The sequence below is a fragment of the Strix uralensis genome, chromosome 7 (assembly GCF_047716275.1).
Source record: "Strix uralensis isolate ZFMK-TIS-50842 chromosome 7, bStrUra1, whole genome shotgun sequence".
In the NCBI taxonomy this organism is placed as follows: Eukaryota; Metazoa; Chordata; class Aves; order Strigiformes; family Strigidae; genus Strix; species Strix uralensis.
Window position 1 is genome coordinate 42443449 of NC_133978.1, and position 22582 is coordinate 42466030.

General features: G+C 47.2%; 1 protein-coding gene across 2 annotated transcripts in view; it reads right to left on the reverse strand.

Annotated features, from left to right (window-relative positions):
- The window catches only part of STK32C (serine/threonine kinase 32C), an 87548-nt gene extending 83718 nt beyond the window's left edge, over positions 1-3830 (reverse strand). For both annotated transcript variants that reach the window (XM_074875607.1, XM_074875604.1), the window contains exon 1: positions 3663-3830. In XM_074875607.1, the coding sequence (XP_074731708.1) occupies positions 3663-3747 (85 nt within the window). In that variant the 5' untranslated portion in view covers positions 3748-3830. The remainder of the gene's footprint in view (positions 1-3662) is intronic.
- Positions 3831-22582: the final 18752 nt, after the last annotated feature.

Below are 22582 nucleotides of genomic sequence, written 5' to 3' on the forward strand. Positions count from 1 at the left end.
ACATCATGCTGTGTTTTTCCCCCTCTCTCACAGAACACAACTGTGAGCAACGCTAATAGCACCGAGTGTAAGAGTGCCTTGTATTTCCTATTACTCAGCCCTGTTTCCCAAGTCCTAGCAACTCTGCTAAACGGTTTTTAAATATTTATATTTAAATATATGTTTAAGTAAAATGTATTTATAAAACATTCCCGTTGGCTCCACAATGATGGGTTTCCCCCCACTTAGTATAAAAATAAAATTTAAAAAAAAAGAAGGGAGTGTCAATAGAACTCGCTTGGCCATTTCCCAGAATGGCAACAGAAAATACTTTCTGCCCACATGAAAACAAGCCTTGCGGCGGCCGTGCCGAGCCCCTCCAGCGTCCCGTACCCTGCCATGGAGAGCCGGTGCCTCACAGCGGGCAGGGAGGCAGCCGGCACCTGGACCAGGCCTTCCTCTGTGCCGGTGAACAAATTCACTGACAAAGCAAGAAGCTTTTCAAAGGTTCTTATGAGTATAAATAAGAAACCCTAAAAAGCCCTTACAGAAAAAGGCCTGTTTTTCCTGATGGATGGTGATAACGATAAATCTACCAGCCCATGAGGATCCACGCCAGCTTACTGAGGTCACCTTACTCCAGAACACCGTAACTCTGGAAGTGCCCAACCTTGCAGCCCTTCTGTTCCTTTGCCTTACATCCTTCTTCCCACCTTCTTATATTTTTTCTCCTACTTTTTTTTTTCTTCCTCTCCCCCATTCATTAACTTTCTCTGTTCAGAAACAACATACCACACCAAAAACTACCTGTCAAAAAGGCACCGCCAGGCAGCACCTCTAGCTGGACAGGCTGGAGTTTGCACCCAGCTGATGCCTGTGCAGCACCTACCCCACGCACCAAGTTTTCTGTGTAAACGGTCCCAGCCAAAGTCGACGCTCGCAAAGCAAGGGGAAGCAATCTCTCACATACCAGTGCCTTCTAGAAGCATGCACAAAACCTCCAGACACTCTCCTTCCCAAGTCAGCTTCTCTATTAGCGGAATCCCAACTCTGAAATGCTCATAAATATTTCAAAGGTTGTATGTGCAAACATGAAACAGCCAGCTGTGTGCGCAGGAGCAAGCACGGTACCAAAAGGGTATTGGAAAGATACGCTGTCCCCCTGCTGCAGATCAGGTGAAACCCAAAGGGCCTGTCACACCTGGGTCCACAGAGAAGAGAAGTTACCTGAGCTGGGGGAAGCTGGGGGCAGGGGACAGCACAGCACCCCTGGACGGGCGCGAGGAGGGAGCAGGACAATCCACACACAGCTCCACACCGCCCGCCCCGGGATGGGGAACCAGCCAGCACCACACACGGGCTGCACCCCAGGCTTGATCCCAGCTGGAGCAACGAGTTCAGTCCCAGCATTAACAAAAATGATGCTGAAAAAAACAGAGAGGGTTGAGAGAAGATCCATGGGACAGATCCAGGAATACGAGGTTTAGCCTCGGAGTCATGGACTCCGAGTGCTCAATCCACACATCCCAGTGACGAGGACGCCGGGTGGCCGCAGTCCCAGCCTGCCGCTGCACGGAGACAAGGGCATGACAACAGGAACTCCTCCAGTTTATCAAGGTGAGAGCCAACAGCAGGACACTGGGGTTGGCCAGCCGCAGACGGGAGAGAAAGGACAATTTCTGTGAGGTTAACAGTGGATAATCCTCCAGGGCCAGGCATTTTGCACTGAGAGCAAACGTGTTACTGCCCACCCCCAGGAAACCCCACCACGCTCCGGCTCAGCCACACCGCTTTGACTTGAGGCAGTAATTCCGTAAAGTCTTGAAACCAGTCCCAAAAACTCAGGCATCTTGCCTCAAACACCTACCCATTCGGAGTTTGATTTATCTGAGGGTAAATACTGGGCCTTGTGTTACTGCTCCCTCGAATAAATGTTAACTTCTATTTATATACACTCCATCATAATTAAAAGGGATTAACCATTGGATTTAGACAGTCTTGTACATCCATCACTGCGAACCACTTATGGATGAAATTTCATAGACTAACCTATCTTCTTCTTTTTTATTTCACCTTAAATTATCATCACTAGTAAATCTTCCACATTATGTCAAACACAAAACCAAAGTATCAACTGGCTTCTTTATCTAAGGAAGTTATTGGGATGTCTTAAGAGATCTCCATAGCAACCATGCCGTGCCAGTAAATAGGAGCTCACCAGAACAACACTGTAATTGCTCTGAGCACACACTAACAAGCAATGATGAAAAATCAGGCAATATTAGGAAAGTAATGTCCTAATAAGTCTCCGCTATTGCAAAAGCGCTGCTTGGAAATATGTTATCAGGTATTTGTCAGCAGTCATTCACCTGCAAAGCCCAGTTTCCCTGTATTGGCTGTACACAGGCTCAGTTCAGAATGAAATGCTTTCGGAACTAGGTAGGAGAGCCTCCAATTGAAGCGTTTTTACTTGGCCCACTTGCTGTTCCTGCTGACCCACCGCATCCAAGGTGAAACACGTTTTCCACTTTCAGCACAAAATTCTGGTGAAGCCCACCGGAGCCGCACGCCCCCAGCAGCCACCCGGACCCAGTTTCACATACACCGTGATCGGAGAGCGACGGGGCGGGCGGGGCGGGTTCTGCAGTTCCTTCCAACAGCAAATTCGTTGTGTGTTTGTCACACCCCAGCACAGCCCGCGGGCAGCGAGGGGTCACCCTAACCGCTGTTTCCTCTACACTTCTGCAATAAGAGAGGCAAGGGTTAACAGTTCAATGTTATACTCCGAATTGCGAATAAATACTTGGTGATATCGACCAGCTCCTTCTCCAGTGAAAGTTTCCCCGATTTAACGCTCCTCCAGCTGTCAGAAGCAGCACAGCCAGTCTGGGGTTTGATCGCCCTCGCCGAGGGGATGCCGGCAAACCAGAACATCCTCACGCCTCCAAGACTCAAATGAACCTATGTATCTCGCTCCAAGTTTATCTAGTGCAAAATTCCAGCACCCCGAGCGCCCAGTGGGTTTTGGCCAGCACTCGGCCGGCGCCCCAGGGCCAGTGCTGGACCGCGGGGCTGCCCTGGCCACCCCGACCCCTCCCGAGCCTTCCTCCACCCGCTGCCAAAGTCTCCTTCCTCCGCTCCTCTGAAATCTCACCCTGCACCTGAGAAGTCTGAGGTATTTCATGCTGTATTTCTACCAAAAAACCCTCACATTTGGGGAGAAAAAACCCCAAGCGGCGTTTTCCAGTGACAAGTAGTTTTTGGAAGTTTGGTGGCCAGCTGCGCTTGCTCCTTCCTTCCTAACGCCTGAGGCTGCCGTGCCCACACGGGAGCTCCATCGCCGAACTGTCCCCTCGCTGCCCGCTCCTCCGCTACCCGTTATTTTAACGACAGCCGCCCCGTTTCTGCCGGGCTGCCCGCCGGGCCGGGGGCTCCGCGGGGGGCAACACCCGGCCGGTAAACCCGCACCGGGGGCTCAACCCCGCCGGGACGGGACGGGACGGGACGGGACGGGACGGGACGCGCCGAGAGGAGCGGAGCGGAGCGGGGCTCAACAGGTATGGGGCAGGGAAAGGGAGCCCGGGGCAGGGAAAGGGAGCCCGGGGCAGGGAAAAAGGGAGCCCGGGGCAGGGAAAAAGGGAGCCCGGGGAAGGGCAGAGCGGGGCATCCCGGCCCGCACTCACCGTCCTCCCGCTCGTCGAAGACGGGTCTCTTGGAGGAGGAGGCGCTGGCTCCCATCCTCTTCTTCCACTTGCTCCAGTGAAACATCGGGGCGAGGCGGATGGCATGCCCTGCGCGCCGCTCCCCGCCGGCCCGGCGGCTCCCGCGGGCGGGACCAGGCGCTGCGACCCGTCGCCAGCCGCCAGCCCCCGCCGCCGCCTCCCTCACCCGCCCCGCGCCCCGGCGCCGCCCGCCCGCATGGCAGCGCCCGCCGCCGCCTCCCGACCTCCTGCCCGCGGCGGCTGCCGCAGCGCGGCGCGGCGGAGCGGAGCCGAGCGGGGCGGAGCGGGGCCGGGCCGGGCCGGGCGGAGCCGAGGGCGGGGGGCGGGTGAGGGAGGCGGGAGGCGGGAGGCGGGGGGCGGGGGGCGGGGGGCGGGGGCCGGATCGGGCCGGGCCTCCCTCAGCGCAGCGCCCCCCGGCGGCGGCGGCAGCGCAGCGGCACCGCCTCGAGGCCCGGCCCGCCCTGAGGCCCGGCCCGGCCCCGCTCCCCGCCGCGCCCCCCCCAGCTCCCCCTGGATGGGCGGGCAGCGGCCCCGGCGGCCCCCGCTCGGGCCGCTCCGGTGCCGGGCGCTCTCTCGCGCCGTTTCATGATTTCTAAGCTCGTCCCCGGCTGCCGCAGCGGTGTGAAAGGCGGTCGGGCCGCCCTTCGGCCGAGGCGCTCGCCAGCGTCCCGCCGCTCTATGTGAGAGCGCGAACGGCTCGTCTGAAATGGGCCACTAGTTCTCGCTGGTGACTTTTAACCTTATAAGCGTGGAGACAGACCCACTGATTTTTATCCAACTGTTCCAACAAAGGGTTTGATTTAGATTAGCGGGGCGCTGGAAAGCCAACAGACAGAGACAGCAGAGCGCTTCAGGAGCTCCCTCGCTGTGGAGTTGGGGACTGCGCTGTGACTGACCATGTTACACGGGAAGTTCCGAAACAGAAGAAAAACAAACCTGAGTTTGGGAATTTAGGCCTTAAATGATGGTTCTCACCGATTGCCGCAACACAGGAAGCCAAACAAACACTAGAAGAATAACAAGTGCCCGAATCCCCCTCTTTTCCCCAGGTAGAAGTTGAGCCCCGACTGAGGCGCAGTGAGATCCCTGGGTTCCTTCAGCGTATGTCGAAGGACGTGACCGGGGCTCGAGCAGGGCCAGAGGAGGCCACGAAGATGCTCGGGAGGCAGGAGCACCCCCCTGTGAGGACAGGCTGAGAGAGTTGGGGGGGTTCAGCTGGAGAAGAGAAGACTCCGGGGAGACCTTAGAGCAGCCTCCCAGGACTGAAAGGAGGCTTGTAAGAAAGATGGGGACAGACAATAGGGCCTGTAGCCATAGGATGAGGGGTAACGGTTTTAAACTGACAGAGGGGAGATTTAGATGAGATCTAAGGCAGAAATTCTTCCCTGTGAGGGTGGGGAGTCCCTGGCACAGGTTGCCCAGAGAAGCTGTGGCTGCCCCCTCCCTGGAAGGGTTCAAGGCCAGGTTGGACGGGGCTTTGGGCATCCTGGGCTAGTGGAAGGTGTCCCTGCCCAGGGCAGGGGGTTGGAACTAGACTATTTTAAAGGCCCCTTCCAACCCAAACCATTCTGTGATTCTGTGATCTCTATTCTCCTCCATAACTACTGGGCCTGTGACTTTACTTTCAGGTAATCAGGACAAAAGTGTGTCCCAGGGCCACCGTGGCAAACAGCCTGCCAGCACAGGAATAGCACGGGATGCAACTGTGCCATTCTGCTGCATGAACTGCTAACGCATACGGAGGGCGAGCTCTGACGAGGAGCCTTATGCTGAGTTTTTGTTCTGTGCAGCACTACGTCATGGAAAAGCCGCATTGCCTAAATAATCAGTGTTTGTATCTCACTAGCTCTAGAGAGTTCCTGCTCTTTTTTCAGTGATAAAACCAGGGATTGCTGCAGAGCTCCTCAGTAAAAGAATTCATTCCAAGTCACTACAGACTTTGCTGAGCTGTAACATGCTCGTGACACCGTTTTTTATGGCTTGTTGAACTGAAATGTCTTATGGAATGTCTAATTAAATGTGTTTCTCAGAAATAACTTATAATGTTAGCAGACCACATCAGAAATGTCAAGGCGAGTGACAGCTCTTCAGCCGTTAGATTGTATCTGTTACACCATCAGTAAGTACATTCATAATTTCTGAGACGCTGCTTCGTAAGTTTTAATTTAAGATTTATGCTGTTTCCTTTCAGAGCATGCTTTCAAATGGATATGTTAGTTATTGTACTCTTCACAGAAAATTTGCTAGGAGTTAGTCATTATTTAAAAGAGCCTGAAAGTTGTAAAATTATTACAATTGAAGGGTGTAATTTAAGAACAGTTTTCCAAAAGCAAAGAATAGTTCTTAAAGAATATTTCTTTGAGAAATTGGAAAGAATCCCTCTCAAATAAAAAGAGAGAACACTTTTATACAAGACAGTAATTTTTTCTTTGTTTAGGGATAGATTTGTTTTAAAATATACTGCAAATCTCTGAGCTATCAGCTTTCACCCCTTCCTCTTTACATTCTGTGGGAAAAGTCTAAAAGATGCCATTAAACAGCTTCAGTCTGTCTGCCATTCAGTTGTCATTTCTCTCTCATTCTCCACTAATATTTGGACAATCAAATCCATAGCATAGAATCAATCTTTTTCCGAGAAGTTTGCAAGATGCAGTGTAGGAAAGAAGAGTGTGGGAAATAAGGATGTAATTGTCCTGATACCAGAGGAGGGTTTCATTCCACCACATTTCTTGATTCCTTTACTTGCAAAATGGAGAAAGGTGCAGCATGGGACTTTGTTTAATTTTTGCTTCACTAGAAGTGTAGTAAGTGATTTTACCTTCTCAAAGATAACTTGAATAGGAGACAAATAAAAGACCTTGTAAGTTGCTGTTTGTTTGGGTTTTTTTAGTCCTACTCAGAGCACGACTGACTAGGTGCTGCTCAAAATTCTTGATAGCGATACAGGCTAAGCAAAACTAGCTCCTCTCATGTACTGCTGCTTTCTAGGAAGTCAGCCCCAGGCCACGTCCTACCAAACACCTACCAAATCCCACGAAAATTATCATCTTGCTATCATCCTCACGATGAGGTCTGCCCGTTCACAAGGCCTGTCTATCACATAGCCACGACAATCAGAATTTTAGTCTTGTTTTTTATGGGAAGAATTATTGGGTATCTAAACCCATCCATTATCCCAGAGGCTTTTCTCTACTCAGAGTGAAACAGCAGGAGCTGCCCTGACCGCTACCAGGAGTCTGGTCCTGAGCTCACTACTCAGCACAAGGGCCACTGACTTCTCCGCAGGGTTCTATGGGAAGCAAGTGCCTGTGTTTGAAACCTAAGCCCCGTTTCCATCTAAAATACAATACTGAAATTGTCAGGGAGAACGTTACCTTGAATAGAAAACAGGGTGAGGTTTATCATGAATTGAATCGAATGGTTCTTCTCAGGTGGAAAATCATCTGATTTTTGCCCTCTGCTTTGACTTGGGAGAGAATATTCTTACTTTAAATACCATACATGGTATTTGGAGACTGTTGTGCCATGCTGGCACCTTTTGAACTGCCACCAACAAAGATGATAGAACCGAGATAAGAGGAAAAGAGTTTAGAAAAGTTCCTCCAGACTTCTGTGGCACGGCAAAGAATCTGGGCCACTAACAACGGCGTTTGGCTGTATTTTCTCCTCGGAAATTATGTTTTGATTATCTAAATTGTTTGTGATGTTCCAGTTTGAAAAGCAGTATTTTTGCTTGTGATCTTAAGTCACATCTGACAGCAACTGAATGATGAAAAGGAGAATGTGTTGGAGAGGAAATGAGAGACATATGAACATTGAGGATGCGTGGAAGGAAGAGGGGAGAAAAATAACACTGTCATTGAACACGGTGTTTGTTATACAGGCTCTAAATCACGTAGTGGTGGTCCTTCCTTTGGGCAAAACGGCCACAGCTGCTCACTTCATTAGGAAAAGTGGAATTTGTATTTAATTTGCAGATATTTAGCACAAATGGTGTTACATAAGCTTTTCTATTTTCAATATTTTAACACCATTGCAAATAAATTCCAATTTATTTATAATTCTAACTCTGTCTACTCTCAAGTAATTCAGATGGAGCCCTGCTGTTGTCTCCTCCTCTATACCGACAGAAACGGAGAGAAGGATGGAATGCTCACTGTCTCAGATCAGCTTGGGAACCAGAGAATGCTGGGTCACCATTGCCTGCGCACAGTCGTTTACAGCAACGCAAAATGAGTGCCAAAAATACTAAACGTAGCCCTTCTGTTTTCTCTCAGACAGTATTTGCTCTCACCCACAGAGCAAGTGCGCTGGAGGTTCAAGCAGACATGTCTGCGTTCTCTCTGTAGCAGAATTGTATTCTTTTTCTGTTTCTAAAGCTTGGAAACAGGGTTCCCCCTCTGTTCAGTGGGCGCTCATGTCTGATACCACTGTTCAAAACCGGTGTAGTTGGCGTGCCGTGGAAGATCCCCTCGGTGAACAACTGCACGTCGAGGGTATCGATGCAGACGGCCACCACAGTGACCCAGTCACAGTTGTCTCATGAAAGTGTCCACTCAGCGAGGGAGACTGATCCTGCAGATCCATAAACTGCTCTATAGTGGTCCAACGTAGGAAAGGGAAGAGGAGAGAAAACTGCCTTCTTACATATCCTGGTCTCCAGGGAAACAGAGATCCACTTTGGTTTTGAAATGAGGACGTTTAATTAAAAGCTGACTTTTACGATAATTTATTCTTTGAGACATCTTTGGATGTAACTCTAACTCACCTCTAAGGGGGCCATGTATAAGCTGGGTGACCAAAGAAGTTATTAGGAACAGACTGTTCTTGAAACCACTAAGAATTCATTGCATTTTTTAAATTAATTTTTCCTCTTCTGTTTCCATTCTTCTTTTCGTGTTTTGTATTTGTCTCAGAGACAGTTTTGTATTTTACTACGAGACAGTTAGGCACTTCACTAGTGGAAGTCTTGGGGATACTGTCTGCATGTCTGTTTGTCCCTGGAAACTGTTAATATACAACAGATCTGGTGATTTCCTTTAATCAGAAAAGAAAGAAAAGCTGTGATCAGGTTCTCTTCTTTCTGGGGAAAGCAGGAGAAAACCCAGAACTGTTGTGGTCAGCAGTGTGTGCGAAGTCCCTCCAGTGCACCATCCTGCCTGGTGATGGCCAGGTACAGAGATACAGTACCCTGTGCTCGGACGGGGCCTCATCCTGCTCTCTTCTTGTGGAGGTGGTTTCAGACCCGAAGCACGTCTGTATATATTGCACTTCGGGGCATTCGGTGGTGGAAAACCAGCTGATGAAAGCACTGCTGACCGGGCTACAGAGAAGATACCACGTAAAAGCCCTGTTGCAGCCTTGGAAAGGTGATGCTGGCAGTTCTCTCTTTCACCTGGGTGTGAGCAGAGACTTGCAAAAGGCAGAGCAACCACTCTGATGTTTGGAAGAGTTTGCCTTTTCCCATCTGTGTTTACTTTTGCATATTCTCTTTTCTCACGGATTCCAAGAGATTGGAGTTTTCTTTCATTTCACCAGACATGAAACCATCTCTAACTTGAGGGAATTACGCATGCTGAACCAAACTCATCAGGTACTCGTACAGTCAGCACCACCTGTGTGGTGTCTCCTCAAAACCTCAGTGACATTCAACAGGCAAAGCCAACATGCATTCATTTACCTGTTCTAATCTAGGACAGGCCAAATAAACTCTTCATGAAATTCCAGGATTATTCTTCTAATCAAAGGATTGTCTGGAATTATTCAATCCAATTGTTCTCAAGTGCCTCCCTTCTGCAAGTGAATGACTGATCATTCTTATTCCCAAGCATCGTGAACTGTATTTTTTATATCGTGTCAAAATTAGTATGAGGGAAACTGAAGATAATATTTCAGCTTTTCTTTGATATTCTCACACTTCAATTAAGCAGTATGGGTCCTGCAGTTTACCTCTTTATGCGATACTCTACTGGTAGCTATTACTTACGGTTCCCCCTCTGTCGTTTTACCGGTCACATGGAATGGTGATCATTTTCTTCTTTCACCACTGTAAATTAGGATCAAGTTCCCTGGTATCAGTGACATTATCCTGAATAAAACCAGTGTAAATAAAAATAGAACTTCCTGAAGTAACATTACATTCTTTATGGTTATCTGTTCTCAGTGAGCTGATGAAAATGGTTTCAAAACAAAAATGCTACCAATTATCATAAAACTGCAAAGGAGGCAAATATTATACGACACTCCTAATGTAGGTATAGAGACAAGGGGGCCGATATGCCATGATATTACATTCCTGTTAAAAGCTCTTTACTGAATATAATGGCTATAATTGCAACATGTTTAAGATGATGAAAGGAATATTACTGTGATTCTTAAAGTTCACATGCCTTCTTCATCAAGAAGAAAGCCTACAGAGAAAAGCCTATGTTTGTGTTTTAAAGTTCCTCTAAAAGAACACATAATTCTTTCAATAAACATAAGGGGGAAACTTCATATATATTTCCTATCATCAGTGCTTCTGTAAATATGGCCAGTTCTATTTTTAAAGATGCTAATAGTAATCACTCTGATCCAGCTGTTTCAAACTCTTTTAACAGCCCACAGTTAACTAATAACCTTCTCCTGTGAGGATCACCTGCTGTGGCCAGGGTAAGCATGAACAGGCAGCAAGAGCTGCCATGTAGCCCTAAAGCTCAGGGCTTGTGCAGCCCGGGGGGAAAAGGGTTACACCTTCCACGGCAGGGCAGGGCTCCTGCTGAGTCCACCCCTACCAGCTGGGGCATGGGGGACAGGGCAGAGGGGTGACAAGACAGAGGGGTGACAAGGCAGCAGGGTGGCATGGCAGTGGGGTGACACAACAGGCCTTTCTTTCACCAGCCGCAGCTCAAACCCATAGGGCGATAGAAGCGCCTCCCTGCTTCCATGCCAAGCTGCTTCCTCTTAAGCTGTTGAGGTAAATGTGTGCTAGTTCAGTTGCTTGTTTTGGTTTGGCCTTTTACTGAGCAAAATATGTATCCTGCTTAATTTTCTGTATGCTGTAATGCTTTCTCTTGCCTAATCCTGTAAAAGGGTGATTTTATTTCTGGTACTGTTTGAGCAATTCAGCCTTTCACATTTTTGGTGACTTCTGCCTCCTTTTGTTTTTTTTGTTTTTCCTTTCATTTACATGTCTGTTCACTTTTCTGCTTATGTTATTTATTTATTTAGGTTAACCAAATGTTTCACTAAGAAATTAAGAACATATGTTACTATATTTTAATAAAATGCCTTCTCAGAATTTAGTCATCTAGTTCTTTCACTTATGGGAGTATTAAAAAAATCTATATAAAGCTATAGAGAGTAGCTTTATATAAAAAGCAATGACATTTCTTGTATTATTCAATAGCTCTTACTTTAGAAAGAAGAGGAAAAACTTTGCTTCCTAACTTATCTGAAGTCAAAGGCAAGTAGAACTTGTGTAACACAGGTGCTCGCCAATCTGCACAAGTCTCTGGGTGGAAAAGCTGAACACTTTTCTCTCAAGCTTGGTGATCACTTGCAACTTTAAGGGTAGAGCATCATCTTACAAAGGCCGTAATGGAACAGTGTTATGGAAATGCATGAGGATCTCTGGCATCAGCCTCTGTCACCCGCATCAACCTGCGACGCTGTAGAGGAGCGTTGCCATAGGCAATGGTCAGTGGTGACAGGGCACTGCAGACCCTGGTTTCGCCTCACGGTGCCCGGGGAGGCTCTAACACACGTGAGGAGGAGCCCACTCGGGCCGTCGCTGGGGTGGCAGACAGCCGGCTGCCAGGCTTTAGTGCCAGGGCGACGTGTGGTGATGTGCCCTGGCAGCTTCTCTCTGTTCCGTGGGCACTGCTGCATCTGAAGTGCAGCAGCTCTGAAACCAGGACTAGGGAGGAAGGAGGGCTGCGGCTCAGTGTCCACCCCGGAATATCAAATTCTGAGCCCTCTGTATAAAGACTCACAGCTTAGATCCTGACAAGAGATCAGTGCCCAAGCTGAGTCTTCTCAAAGACTGGCATGCTGTAAAAGAAAAAAAAAAACACCTTGTGGCTCAATCAAACAAAACGTGTGACACTTCCCTTCTTGCCCAGCAAAACAGCTAACTCCAAGAGCAGAGACCTGCACCTTTGGAGATAATCTGGCAACCGCTTGGTCCATCATAAATTATGTTAGTGTCACTGCAGCTGAAGGATTAAAAACCACACCCTAACACCTACAGGAAATTCTTCTTCTGGTGTCCAAACAGGTTCTATGTTTGTCAAAAGATACAAATTCAGGTCTTCAGCAAACCCATGCAAGCTCTTGGCCATCGCTGTTCCTCCTTGTCCTGACATCACTTCTCTGTGAAATGCTCTCTCTAGGATGACCGTTTCGGAGGGAGCCCTGACTGCATTTCAGCATGCTGGGTCCAGGCCCTCCAGGTCTGGACAAGGCTGTTACCGCAGCCTGCCCTTGGGATATTTCTGTCCGCACAGGGGTTGCACAGTTTTCTCTTTCTACATTCAATCCCTGCATTAATTTTGCTTCTAGGAGGGAACTCCCAATGGCAAAAGCTGAAACCCTCAGTTATTCCCCAAGATCAGAAATAATCTATACAGAATATTGCTCGTTTGCCATCTCGCATGCAAACTTTAATGATACTTTTGTTGTTGTGGCTGTATTTGTAAAGGAGTTCCTCAGGTATCAAAACTGGATGGGCCAGAGAGCTCAAGCCTTTAGTGTATAACTTGCAAGCAGCTCAGCAACCTGAAAATGCAGTAACCAACCTGACAGTGGTTTGTGCAGTGAAATATGGATACTGGCTGTTGCTTTGCAACTGAAGCTTGTAACTCTGGCTGGCTAAAAGTCAGACAAACCTACTGAGGGATACATTTCTTGACTTTTGATCTATTATTTCTTTTTGCCTTCTTGTTAGGATAAAAATCTTCCTAGATACAGTCATGTTAAAAAAAATGGTATTATGTTACTGTGCTGGTACTGCATAGAGAACTCAAGCTTCAGTGACGAGTGGACAACTAGATTTGAGAAAGGAATATTCAAATTCCTGTTTCAAGATGATTCACCTAAGTTGGGTATCTTTCCAGATTCACTTTCTTTCCCTGAAATGCCCATGAAAATGTTTCTCCATTATTATTGTGTTACAGAATTCTGAACAGAATGCTGAGATCAAAACTAGCTGAAATAATCCCCTCTTTAATTAATGGAATGATGCCATTGATTTCAACCCTAATGTATTTTCTTAATTAATCTTAAATAAAATTATCCTAAAATATTTTTGGTTTTGCATGAACAAATGCAAAGCAATACTTCTTTCAGTAGAGCTTTGCCGTTGATCTGTTTTTAATTTTAAATAAATTTTGCCCTCTGGTTTATAAATATTGCTTATAATGAGGATTTAAGCACCTGAGTAGCCTCAGAGAAAATCTATTCCAGGAAAAGCATAATAAGTTTACTAGTCATACCTGCTCTTTTTTAATCAGCAGTAATAGCCTAATTAGTAGAATCTGTATTTTCAAAGTGGAGATGCATTCAAGCTGAGGAATAGGTGCTTTGTTTTATTCAGCTCAGGTAATGGTGTGTTTTTCAGAAGCTTGTGGCCCTGTAACAAAAGAAACATGAAGATTTAGGCCTGTTTAGTTATGCATTTAAGCAGTTTTCTCTTTCAGAATTTGAGATTCCCTATAAAATGGAAGTTTTCAAGGTTCAACATGCTCTACTACAAAACAGGCTCCTGCCTGGACAGTCTTTGGAGGTCAGAAGTTCCTAAACAAGGGGATTGTTCAAGTGAGCCAAGGCGAGAACAATTCTAAATTTAAGGGAATCAAAGCTTTGCACTAATGCAGGATCTCTGCCAGTTTGAGACGTTCCAGTCTCCAGCTGCACTGGTTACAACTGACACTGCCTACGCACAGGATCTAACGCATTTACCCGTTTGCCTCAAAATAACCTTGCCAAGGCCCTGTGTTTTGCTGTGTCATAGTTCCCACCGTTAGTGAGATGGGGAGTGTGGTGTGAGGATCCCGCAGGGCTTGAGCAGATGCGTGAAGGACGCAGGTATTTCTGTTCAGTCACTGAAAAAATGGCTGAGCTTGTATTTAACGGTTTGGCTGGAGGTGCTTCCCTGCCCTTTCAGGGAGTGGGGTTCCCGCTCCAGCGAAGGCAGGCGAAGGCCTCTCCGCGCCAGCGACGCCGCCATCCCTCCGTGTGCGGAGGCCGCAGTCGTGTTCCCCTGACAGCCCGTCCCTCCCCGGTGACTCTCCCCGGACACCCCCGGGGCGGCAGCGCTGGAAACCCGCTCTCGGCGGTGACGGCCATGGCCCGGCCCGAGCGGAGCGGGGAGCGAGCGGCGGCCGCGGGCCCGTTGCTGTGGAGACACGGGCCCGGTGAGGCGGCGGCCTAGCGGCGTCTCCAACCGCCCACGGCCTGGCCTGGCCGAGGAGCCGGGACCAGCCTCGGCTGGCGGCGCGGGGACACGGGACACCTGGAGGCAGCGCCGGGACACCCCTGCGTCCGAGAGCACCCCCACCTCCTGGGGCACCCCCACCTCCCGCGGCGCACGGGGCCCAGGGAGCCCTCGGTGCGTGTCGGGCAGGCAGAGCGCGGGCCTGGAGGTAAAACGGAGCGCAGCACAGCCCCGTGTGGGACCCTGGCACCTGCTAGGATGGGTAGAAATTAATGTGAGTAGAAGTTGGTGTGGGCTGAGGAGCTGCAGGTTTGCCGTTCGCTGGGGAACGTGGCAGCCGTCATCCCCGTGAGCGAGTGGGGTGGAAGGGCTGCCCGCGAGCCCGGGGCAGCGGGGGCCGGGGGAGCTGCGGGCGAGCAGCCGAAGCCCCTGTGGCACCCGCGTCCTGCCAGCGCTCCCTGCCTCAGCGAGGCACTGCCACGAGGTGCGAGAGCCCACCTAAGAGCTGGGAGAGAGGGGCAGGAGATAGTGAGGAGTGCGGGAGACTGGGCAGGGCAGTGTGCGCTCGGAAGGGAGGTCGTTTACTGCCATGTGTATGTATGTCAGTGCTTCTGCTAAGCCCATGGGTGACGTGGGTGGGGGAAACAGCCACAAGGGCCAATCAGTGATTTTTCTTACTTACTATGCCTTCAAACATGTATTATGATAAATTGTATCATTGTTATAAGTGTAAATATATATAAAAAGATAACAATTTGACTGTTTTGTACCATACAAAGAATACATAGCACTGGGGATAATCTGCAACTTAATATAAAGAAAGAAACTTGCTTTGTGCATGTTCTCTTTCCAAAATACATTGTTTTTCTCAACTCATGACTTGCCTTCAGCCCATCAGTCCGAATTACTGAGTTGATATTCCAGGCTTGCTGACAAATGGATGACAACTACTCTGAAGAGTTTAATGGCAGCGGCGATAATTTTGGAGCTGAACATCTCAAAAAGAGAAATTCATCTGGTTCTAATTCATCAGAAGAGATCAGAAAAGCTGTTGAACAGTGTCTGTCGTCATCTTCAAGTACTCTTGATGTCAGCAGAAAAAATATTAAACATCTTACTAAGGAAATATATAGACTGCCCAGCATAAAGGTGAGTAACTTGTTGTGAGTAGTTCTGATACCTTTGGCTTGAGTATAGCACAGAGCAGTTAAGGGCTCGTTGCTTAGCCAGATGAGTGGAAAAGCTACTGATTCTTAGCTATGATCTTTTATCACTGTTTCTTTTTTGGAAAATGTCCTTAAATAAATCAGTTCTGTGTGTAATTCAGAGCTGTGTATCCTTTAATCCCATTTAATGGTGTTCTTTCCATAAAAGCACAGAGCAGTTTACAGTTTCCACATTTGACATTTTGCATGCCAAGGAACAGCCCCTCTCTTCCTGGATTTAAAACATGTTTATGTTTTTCTCTCTTAGTACTTTCATCTGGAAGGAAATGTCATATCAATGATTCCTGAGGATTTATTTCAAAAGCTGCCACATCTTGTTTGGCTGGATCTCCGGTATAACAAGATTAAAGCTTTTCCCCCTGGAATCGGTTACCACAGGTAGGGATCATTGGTCATACATATAATTTAATAACAATTGTATTTGTCTTCTATTTGCCTTACTGTAATTTCATTGTAACAGTCAGACTTTTATATGCTTTTGTTTAGCGTTGACCTCAGTGCGGGAGAGTGGTAAATAAGCTTAATTTTGTTTACTAAAACTCAGATGAACTGAAAGGTCCAATTAATATTACATAGCGAATTTCTAAACTCTTAACTTTAGAAATACAAGATCTGTTAGTCTTTTCACTTAAGTTTTTACAGTGTGGTAGGTGAGGTGAAAACAGGGACCCATAGTTACAAACCTCATGTCACTGCTAAGTAACAACCAAGGACAGTTTAGTCAAAGAACTTCACCCATTAATCTGGTTTTGATGGCTGTCTGACATGGCATTCACTGTTGGAAGGATTAATTGCCTGTCACTGATTCAGATGGAGTATGCAAGGGAGAAGGTAGGTACACCATGTTGTTCTGACCCTGAAAAGTGCACTTGCTCTCACATTGCTGTGGCCACCAAAACTAACTTCTCACCATTCTCTTTAATGTCTTTGGACAACTCCTTGTGTCTCACTCCAGAGCAGAAGACCACAAATCAGAGTATGTGGGAATAAACAGGAGCAAAGAAATTATTTTGTTACTGGAAGGAAAAAAAGACCACCACAGGACAGTTTGCTTTCAGTTGTGGTTCTTTAAAGAAACCATTCTGTGAGGAGTGAGTAAGGAGGAAAAGGAGGCAACCCTTGAACGATAGATGCTGCAGAATTTTCCAAAATAAAGAAGAAAAAAAAACCCAACCCAAAGAAACCTAATTTCATGGCATCTTGTGACTGAAACAAGGTGCTTAAAGGTATTTTAAGATCACTTGGTTGTGAATCATATATTCAACTTGTGATTAGCAAAATACAGTAAACAAAGGTTATACTTCTAAAAATAGCTGAAAAATGTCAAGTTTAATAATGTTTCCAAATCTTTTAAATACAGCTTTCATAAATTATTTTTAAATTGGACAGGACTGATAGTATTTTAATATGGTTTGTGGAATTATGTGATCATCATTGTATGAGTCCTTGAAATCCATTGAGATTAAGACATTCTCTGTGTGCATCTTCCTTAAAAATAATGTGCGGGTCACTCGTCCCTACATGTATTATGCTTGATCTTGTTTGTGTATTTCCACTGACTTCAACAGCAGCTCAGCTTTCAGAAAATGCCCATCAGAAATATTCAATGAATATTACTTAGTTTCATTTTGTCCTTATTACACGTTGGAGTGTAAGCTGTATTTTAAGATGTTTGGGAATTCTCTGGGTATCCTTTTCTGGAAGTATAATTTTCATGAAAAGCAGAGACTCTGTGCTAGTTTGGGGCCCAATCGATTGACCATTCAAGTCGTTCATGAATCTTCTCACTGATTTAGTAGATACTCTGATTAGAGTTTCCCCAGGTCAAACAAAAACATCACCTCAGTTGTGGAAACAGTGTCTAGCCTGGTGTGCAGGGAGGGAAAGTACCGCTCTAACACTTTTGTCTCTAGGAATCCCCGTGAGATCTGGGTGTGTGGCTGGGCAGGGACCGCCGAGGGCAAGCTCCATACCAGCGTTGCTGCAGAAGCTGCATTTGGGCCAGAGCTGGCAGGAGCAAGCGCTGGCCGTGGCGCAGGGCCCAGCTCTCCCCGCACGGGGCCATCAGTGCTGAGGGGTTCTGAGGCAGCGGGGTGGCCCCGGTGTGCTGTGGCACCTCAAGCTGTGGGGGAATTCAGGTTCTGGAGTCTGGAATCCCCTCTCACTTTCACTTAGTTTTTTGCTTTAATGGAATTCACTACTCTGCTTTTTTTTTTTCCTTCTCTGATTAAATTGAAATGTCTTAAAAAATTGCTACAAACGTTAATCCAGTGTTGAGCAGCTGCCAAAACGTTTGTTTTTCTTTCCTAGAGGTAAAGAAATATTATGACAGAAACTACCAAGCTTTCTTCTTGTTTGTTTTGTTGAATTTTAACAGTAAACAAGTGAAATTGCAACACTAGTAAATAAAAACCCCTTAGCTTCTCTGTTAGGATGATTCTTCATTTATGGTATGAACAGCACCTTGTCTATAGTATATCATTTGATCTGATATGTTTGTTGCTGGATATTAACAGCTATTTAAAAGAATGCTATTAAAATGGCAGAATGAAGCAGTTAAAAAGTGGGGAATAGGTAAAGTATGTTTCATAGCTGCCGGGGGCCAGTGGCTGTGTGCCACAAGGGGCAGAGACAACCTCCCTGCATTGGGTCCAAGTGTCCCGGTATCCGAAACGCACAGCAGCCCGGAGGTTCCCACCGGAGCCGCTCCAAATGAGAGGGTATAGAGCACCTCTGGGCATCTTACTTGCTAAGCAGTACCAATGGCTTTCTGAGCACGGGCATACTGACCTTTTCTCAGAAGTTTAGGATTTGTCTAAATGTTTACAGATTTTCAGATCTATCCAAAAAAAAAAAATCTTACATGTGACATAAATGCCATAAATGTCATATGTGACCCATGCCAAGCTGCTTCCAGGAGTAGGAACACTACAGCTTTTGAAAAAAAGTTGATGAAATTAAATACAAATAGGGTGTATTTTTTTTCTAATCACATTATCAAAAAAGGCTGAGCAGTTTTAGCTCAAATTTAGCCTGAGGAACACACTCAACCCAAACAGTTGAAGCTCAGCAAAATTGTAAACAACTGGAAATGATGTGTTTATAATTGGGACTGTCAGTATCAGACTTTAAAGTGATGAGCAGGCTTTGCAAAGAAAGATCAAATACTAAATATTGAAGTAGTCTCTAATAAACGGACATAAATACAAGCTTCGGATTGTCATACCAGAAAGCTTTGGGGTGTGTTATTTTCTAGCACTGACATTAGCGATGGAGAATTGTGCATTTGCCTGTGAAGTTCTTTCTGTAGTAGGAAACAAAAGTAAGAAAAAAATTAAGGAGGAAAAATATTCTTGTGTTTCTATTTAATTAAATGAACTTTGCTCATACAGTTGCTACTGTTTTCTGCTTTATTGGAAAGGCAATTGAAAACTCTGCTTTTGGAAAGGAATCCTATAAAAGAGCTACCCACAGAGCTTGGTAAGTACTCACTACTTTTTTTAAGATATCAAAGACATTTTTTGGCTCTTAATGTTTAATTCTGTGGTTAGACTTTAAAATACTTTGATATTTATCTAAAGAAGGGTTTTAATTTACCACGAACATGTGCTATCAGAGGGGGAGAAATTACTTACGATATTTATATTGATTGCCTTCATTGATAAGGGGGGGAAATTTTATTAAAATGTCTGTAGTGTTCTGGTCAGAAATGTTCAATATCATTTCTCTGAGTAAGGCTGAAGTAAAAAACATGTCTCAGATGTCAGACATCTCAGGTATCTGCATAGTAAGACATAAATAACTAAACATGATTAGAGCTGAGAACTTCTACAGTAGTTTCTTACACTTCAGGTTGTGTTCATGGTTTGTAACTTCATTTTACTGACTCTTTTTGCATAAGCAGTTACCACTTCAAAATAACAGATATTTCCAAATCAAATGTTCTAAGGAAAACTGAGCTGGTTGCATGGACTCCTGGGATGGTCCAGCTGGGACCCCTTGGGCTCTCTGAGTCCTCGGAGCATACATGTCGGGGGTTTTTTATCCCTGTTTGATGTTGTCTGAGCTGTAAGGCTCCCGGTGCAGCACTGGGAGACTTAACCTCCACAGCTGCATCTGGAGTCTGGGCTTGTGTCGCCAAAAATAGCTTGATGTGGAGATGGCCACACAGTTAGAATAGAACAGAATATGCCAGTTTTCAGTTACGCCTAGCAGGAAACACAGATAGAAGAGAATAGATTATTTCAGTAGGAGATTTTCAGCTAGGCCTAGCTTCCTGCTGCTTCCATAGCTGATGTGCAGACTGCGCTTCAGCAGACATCTTTGCAGCTACTTCTGACCATGCTGGCTCCTCTGCTTCACTGGACTCCGTTATATTTGTTTTCACTCTCCAGTACTGTCTACGTAAAGTATCTTACCTCTCTGTCCATGAGGTGATGTCTCTGCTAGTAAATAGAAGGTGCCCAGGCACGTCCCCACGCCCCGAGGCCAGCGGCGCAGCGACCTGTTCCTGTACGGCTGCTGTCTCGGCCCCGTACGGGGTGGCTGCCTGCAGAACTGCCCTGGGAGTGGGTCTGGAGTGTCGCCAGGCCTTGAGCAGGAATTGCCTGGAGAGGCCTGGCTGGTGCAGGCCGACATGCGTCTCCAGGACTGAGCCAGCTATTTAGAGATGCGGCCGTAGTCTAAGGCCTGAGAATGTTCCCAAGCACTACTAAGTTTTCTGTATTTTAACAGAGCTTTGCTATTCCCAGGTAACACTGTGCAGGCGTGGGCCCTCCTGCTCCTGGGCAGTGTGTTAGAAGGCAGACGGGCGCAGCACCCTTCCACCACAGCCATTCCAGCCCGGCACCTTTGCTCAGATTTTGGCAGAAAATGTTGCGGATGCAATACTGACCCTCTCGCTTTCCACCTCACAGTTATTTGGGGCAGCCTGGACTGTCCCTTTTTGAGGCTTCCAGCAGCAGGGTCTTCCAGGCAGACCCATCATTCTTCAGGTCTCTGGGCCCCACGTTCCTCAGGCCAGCCCGTCGTCTGGGGGCAGGCCAGAACCCCTCTGTGCTGGTGCTTCCCAGCCAGCGAGCCGGAGGGCACGGGCAGGCCGTGTGCCGCTTGACCTGACGCTGCCTTCACACCTGTGTAGGGAACAAAAAGCCAGCTGAGCCCTGCAGCTCAGGTGTTTGCTTGGACACAATTCACACGCGTGGCTGACTCTGCTGTACTAGTTGACTGTTAGTTCCATCCTGAAGCAGGGCTTATTCCTGTGGAGTCCTATCTCCTAGAAGAATTATTTGGAGGAGAGCTTGGAACAGTGGATCAAAGCATATAAAGGTGCAGGGAAGTGGCCTCAAACTGCAGCTAGGCTTGGTGACCACTGCAGCCCTGCTGTTGCCCATCTGGCTGCTGGAGAGGAATGGCTGGTAGCCCAGGCAGGGGAAGGACAGAGGGCATCAGTTGTTCCATTCCCACTTCACACGAGGCTGCATGTTCCTGGAATAACTCTGCTCTTTCTACCCTGAGGTGAGCAGTGACTGAATCAAAAACATCCTACCTGCTGATTTAAACATCCTTGTGTCTCCCAGAGTAGAATGGCCCTTCCTGCAGTAGGACTTGTTTCATGCAGTACTGTTTTCTGGGCAGGACTCTCTTCTGCTGTGATACTTCGATCGTTACAGGCTTCCCAGACTGGTATTGAGGTGAGGGAATTCCTACCATCTGTGACACTTCCCCATTTCTCCCGGCTCTGGGGATGGTAGGTACTAATAAAAGGATGCCAGCGTTCCTGCTGTGCTGGAGGTTTGACTCAAGCCACAGCAATTGCTAAAGGGCCCTGCAGGCTTCTCAGGCTGGGTTTTGCTGGGCAGCATCAGGGTGAGGACAGATGGCTGGAGGTGTTCGCAGAGGCAGGCTGCAGCCAGGCTTCCCCGCCTCAGGCACATGCTCATCAGCGAGTGGTGCGGCTAGAGCCTGACAGGGTAGGGGCAGCCCCGTGGCATTGCCACCTCGGAGTCACGTGTATACAACTGCCACCATGTCATGCACACAGATACACGCGCGTGTGTATAGATATAGATATACATGCACACGATTTGCAGAACCGTGCCTCCCTCTGCCCCGCAGCAGCCCAGCTGTTTCAGCCTTGCCTCCTTCCGCAGTGCACAACGCGAGGCTTGGAGCAGCACAGTGATTTGCACCTTAGCTGGAGGATGATAGATGTAGTGCAACGGTTGCCTTAATCTGGGTGACTAACGGCTTCTCACTTCTGCGCGGCGGAGCTGGGCTGCACAGCTGCCTGCGGCACGGGCTTCTCCTGCCACAGGACCTGAGGGAATTGCCCAGCCACCCACCCGGTAACCTGGGAGAAAACCTGGGAGTTGTGCTGTGACACTGTGAAGGGTTGTCAAAATCTAGTATCTTTTTACAAAACACTCCTGTTTTGACAAGACAGCTTTTTCTGACAAAATGATGTTTCATGAGCTAATTCCCAGCCCGCTCCTCCTCCTCCCCTTCCCTGTTGCTCTCTCCTCTGTACCCTTGCTATCATAACCACCTATATTAAGAGACAGAGCAGGAGCTAACGCTGACAGCGCCAGCACTAACTTAAACGAGAGTTACCGTCCCACAGTGGCCGTGCCGTCATCCTTTGTACTTTCTGTAGCAAGCAGAATACCAGTTTTATGATGCTGGTATCACTGATACCAAACAAAAAGGTTGTAACGTAAACCGAGATGAGCTTGGAGGATGATCCATGATAATCCTGTGTCAGCTGCTAGTCTTCATTTCTTGGGTGTGTTTTTCACCTAGATCTGGAATGAATTTGCAGTGTTTCCCTTCATTCACTGAACTTTTTTTTTTTTAGTTAAAAGCTACTGGTTCAATGAATGAAAAACCATTTGGAAGGGGAGCAGAAGCCTGAATGTTAACAAAACAATTTTGTTATTCATCTGTGGCTGTTTGTAGAGCATTCATACTGGCTCACCCAAGCTGCGTAGAATTATCGTGTGTTCTGAATTTAATTATCAAAGATGAAAAACTCATTGCCAGCCGACATGTTTCAGAAAATGATCTCAAACTCCAGCGTACTGTGTGCTAGCTGGGCAGTGTCGTGGGGAACTTGGGATACATGCCTTCTGTTTCCAGGACTGCCAGGGGCTTGCTGGAGAAGTCAGGAGAGTTACATGGCTTTGGATAAGTCACCGGCCTGCCCACACCTCAGTTTCCTCTGCGGCAAAATGGGGATGAGA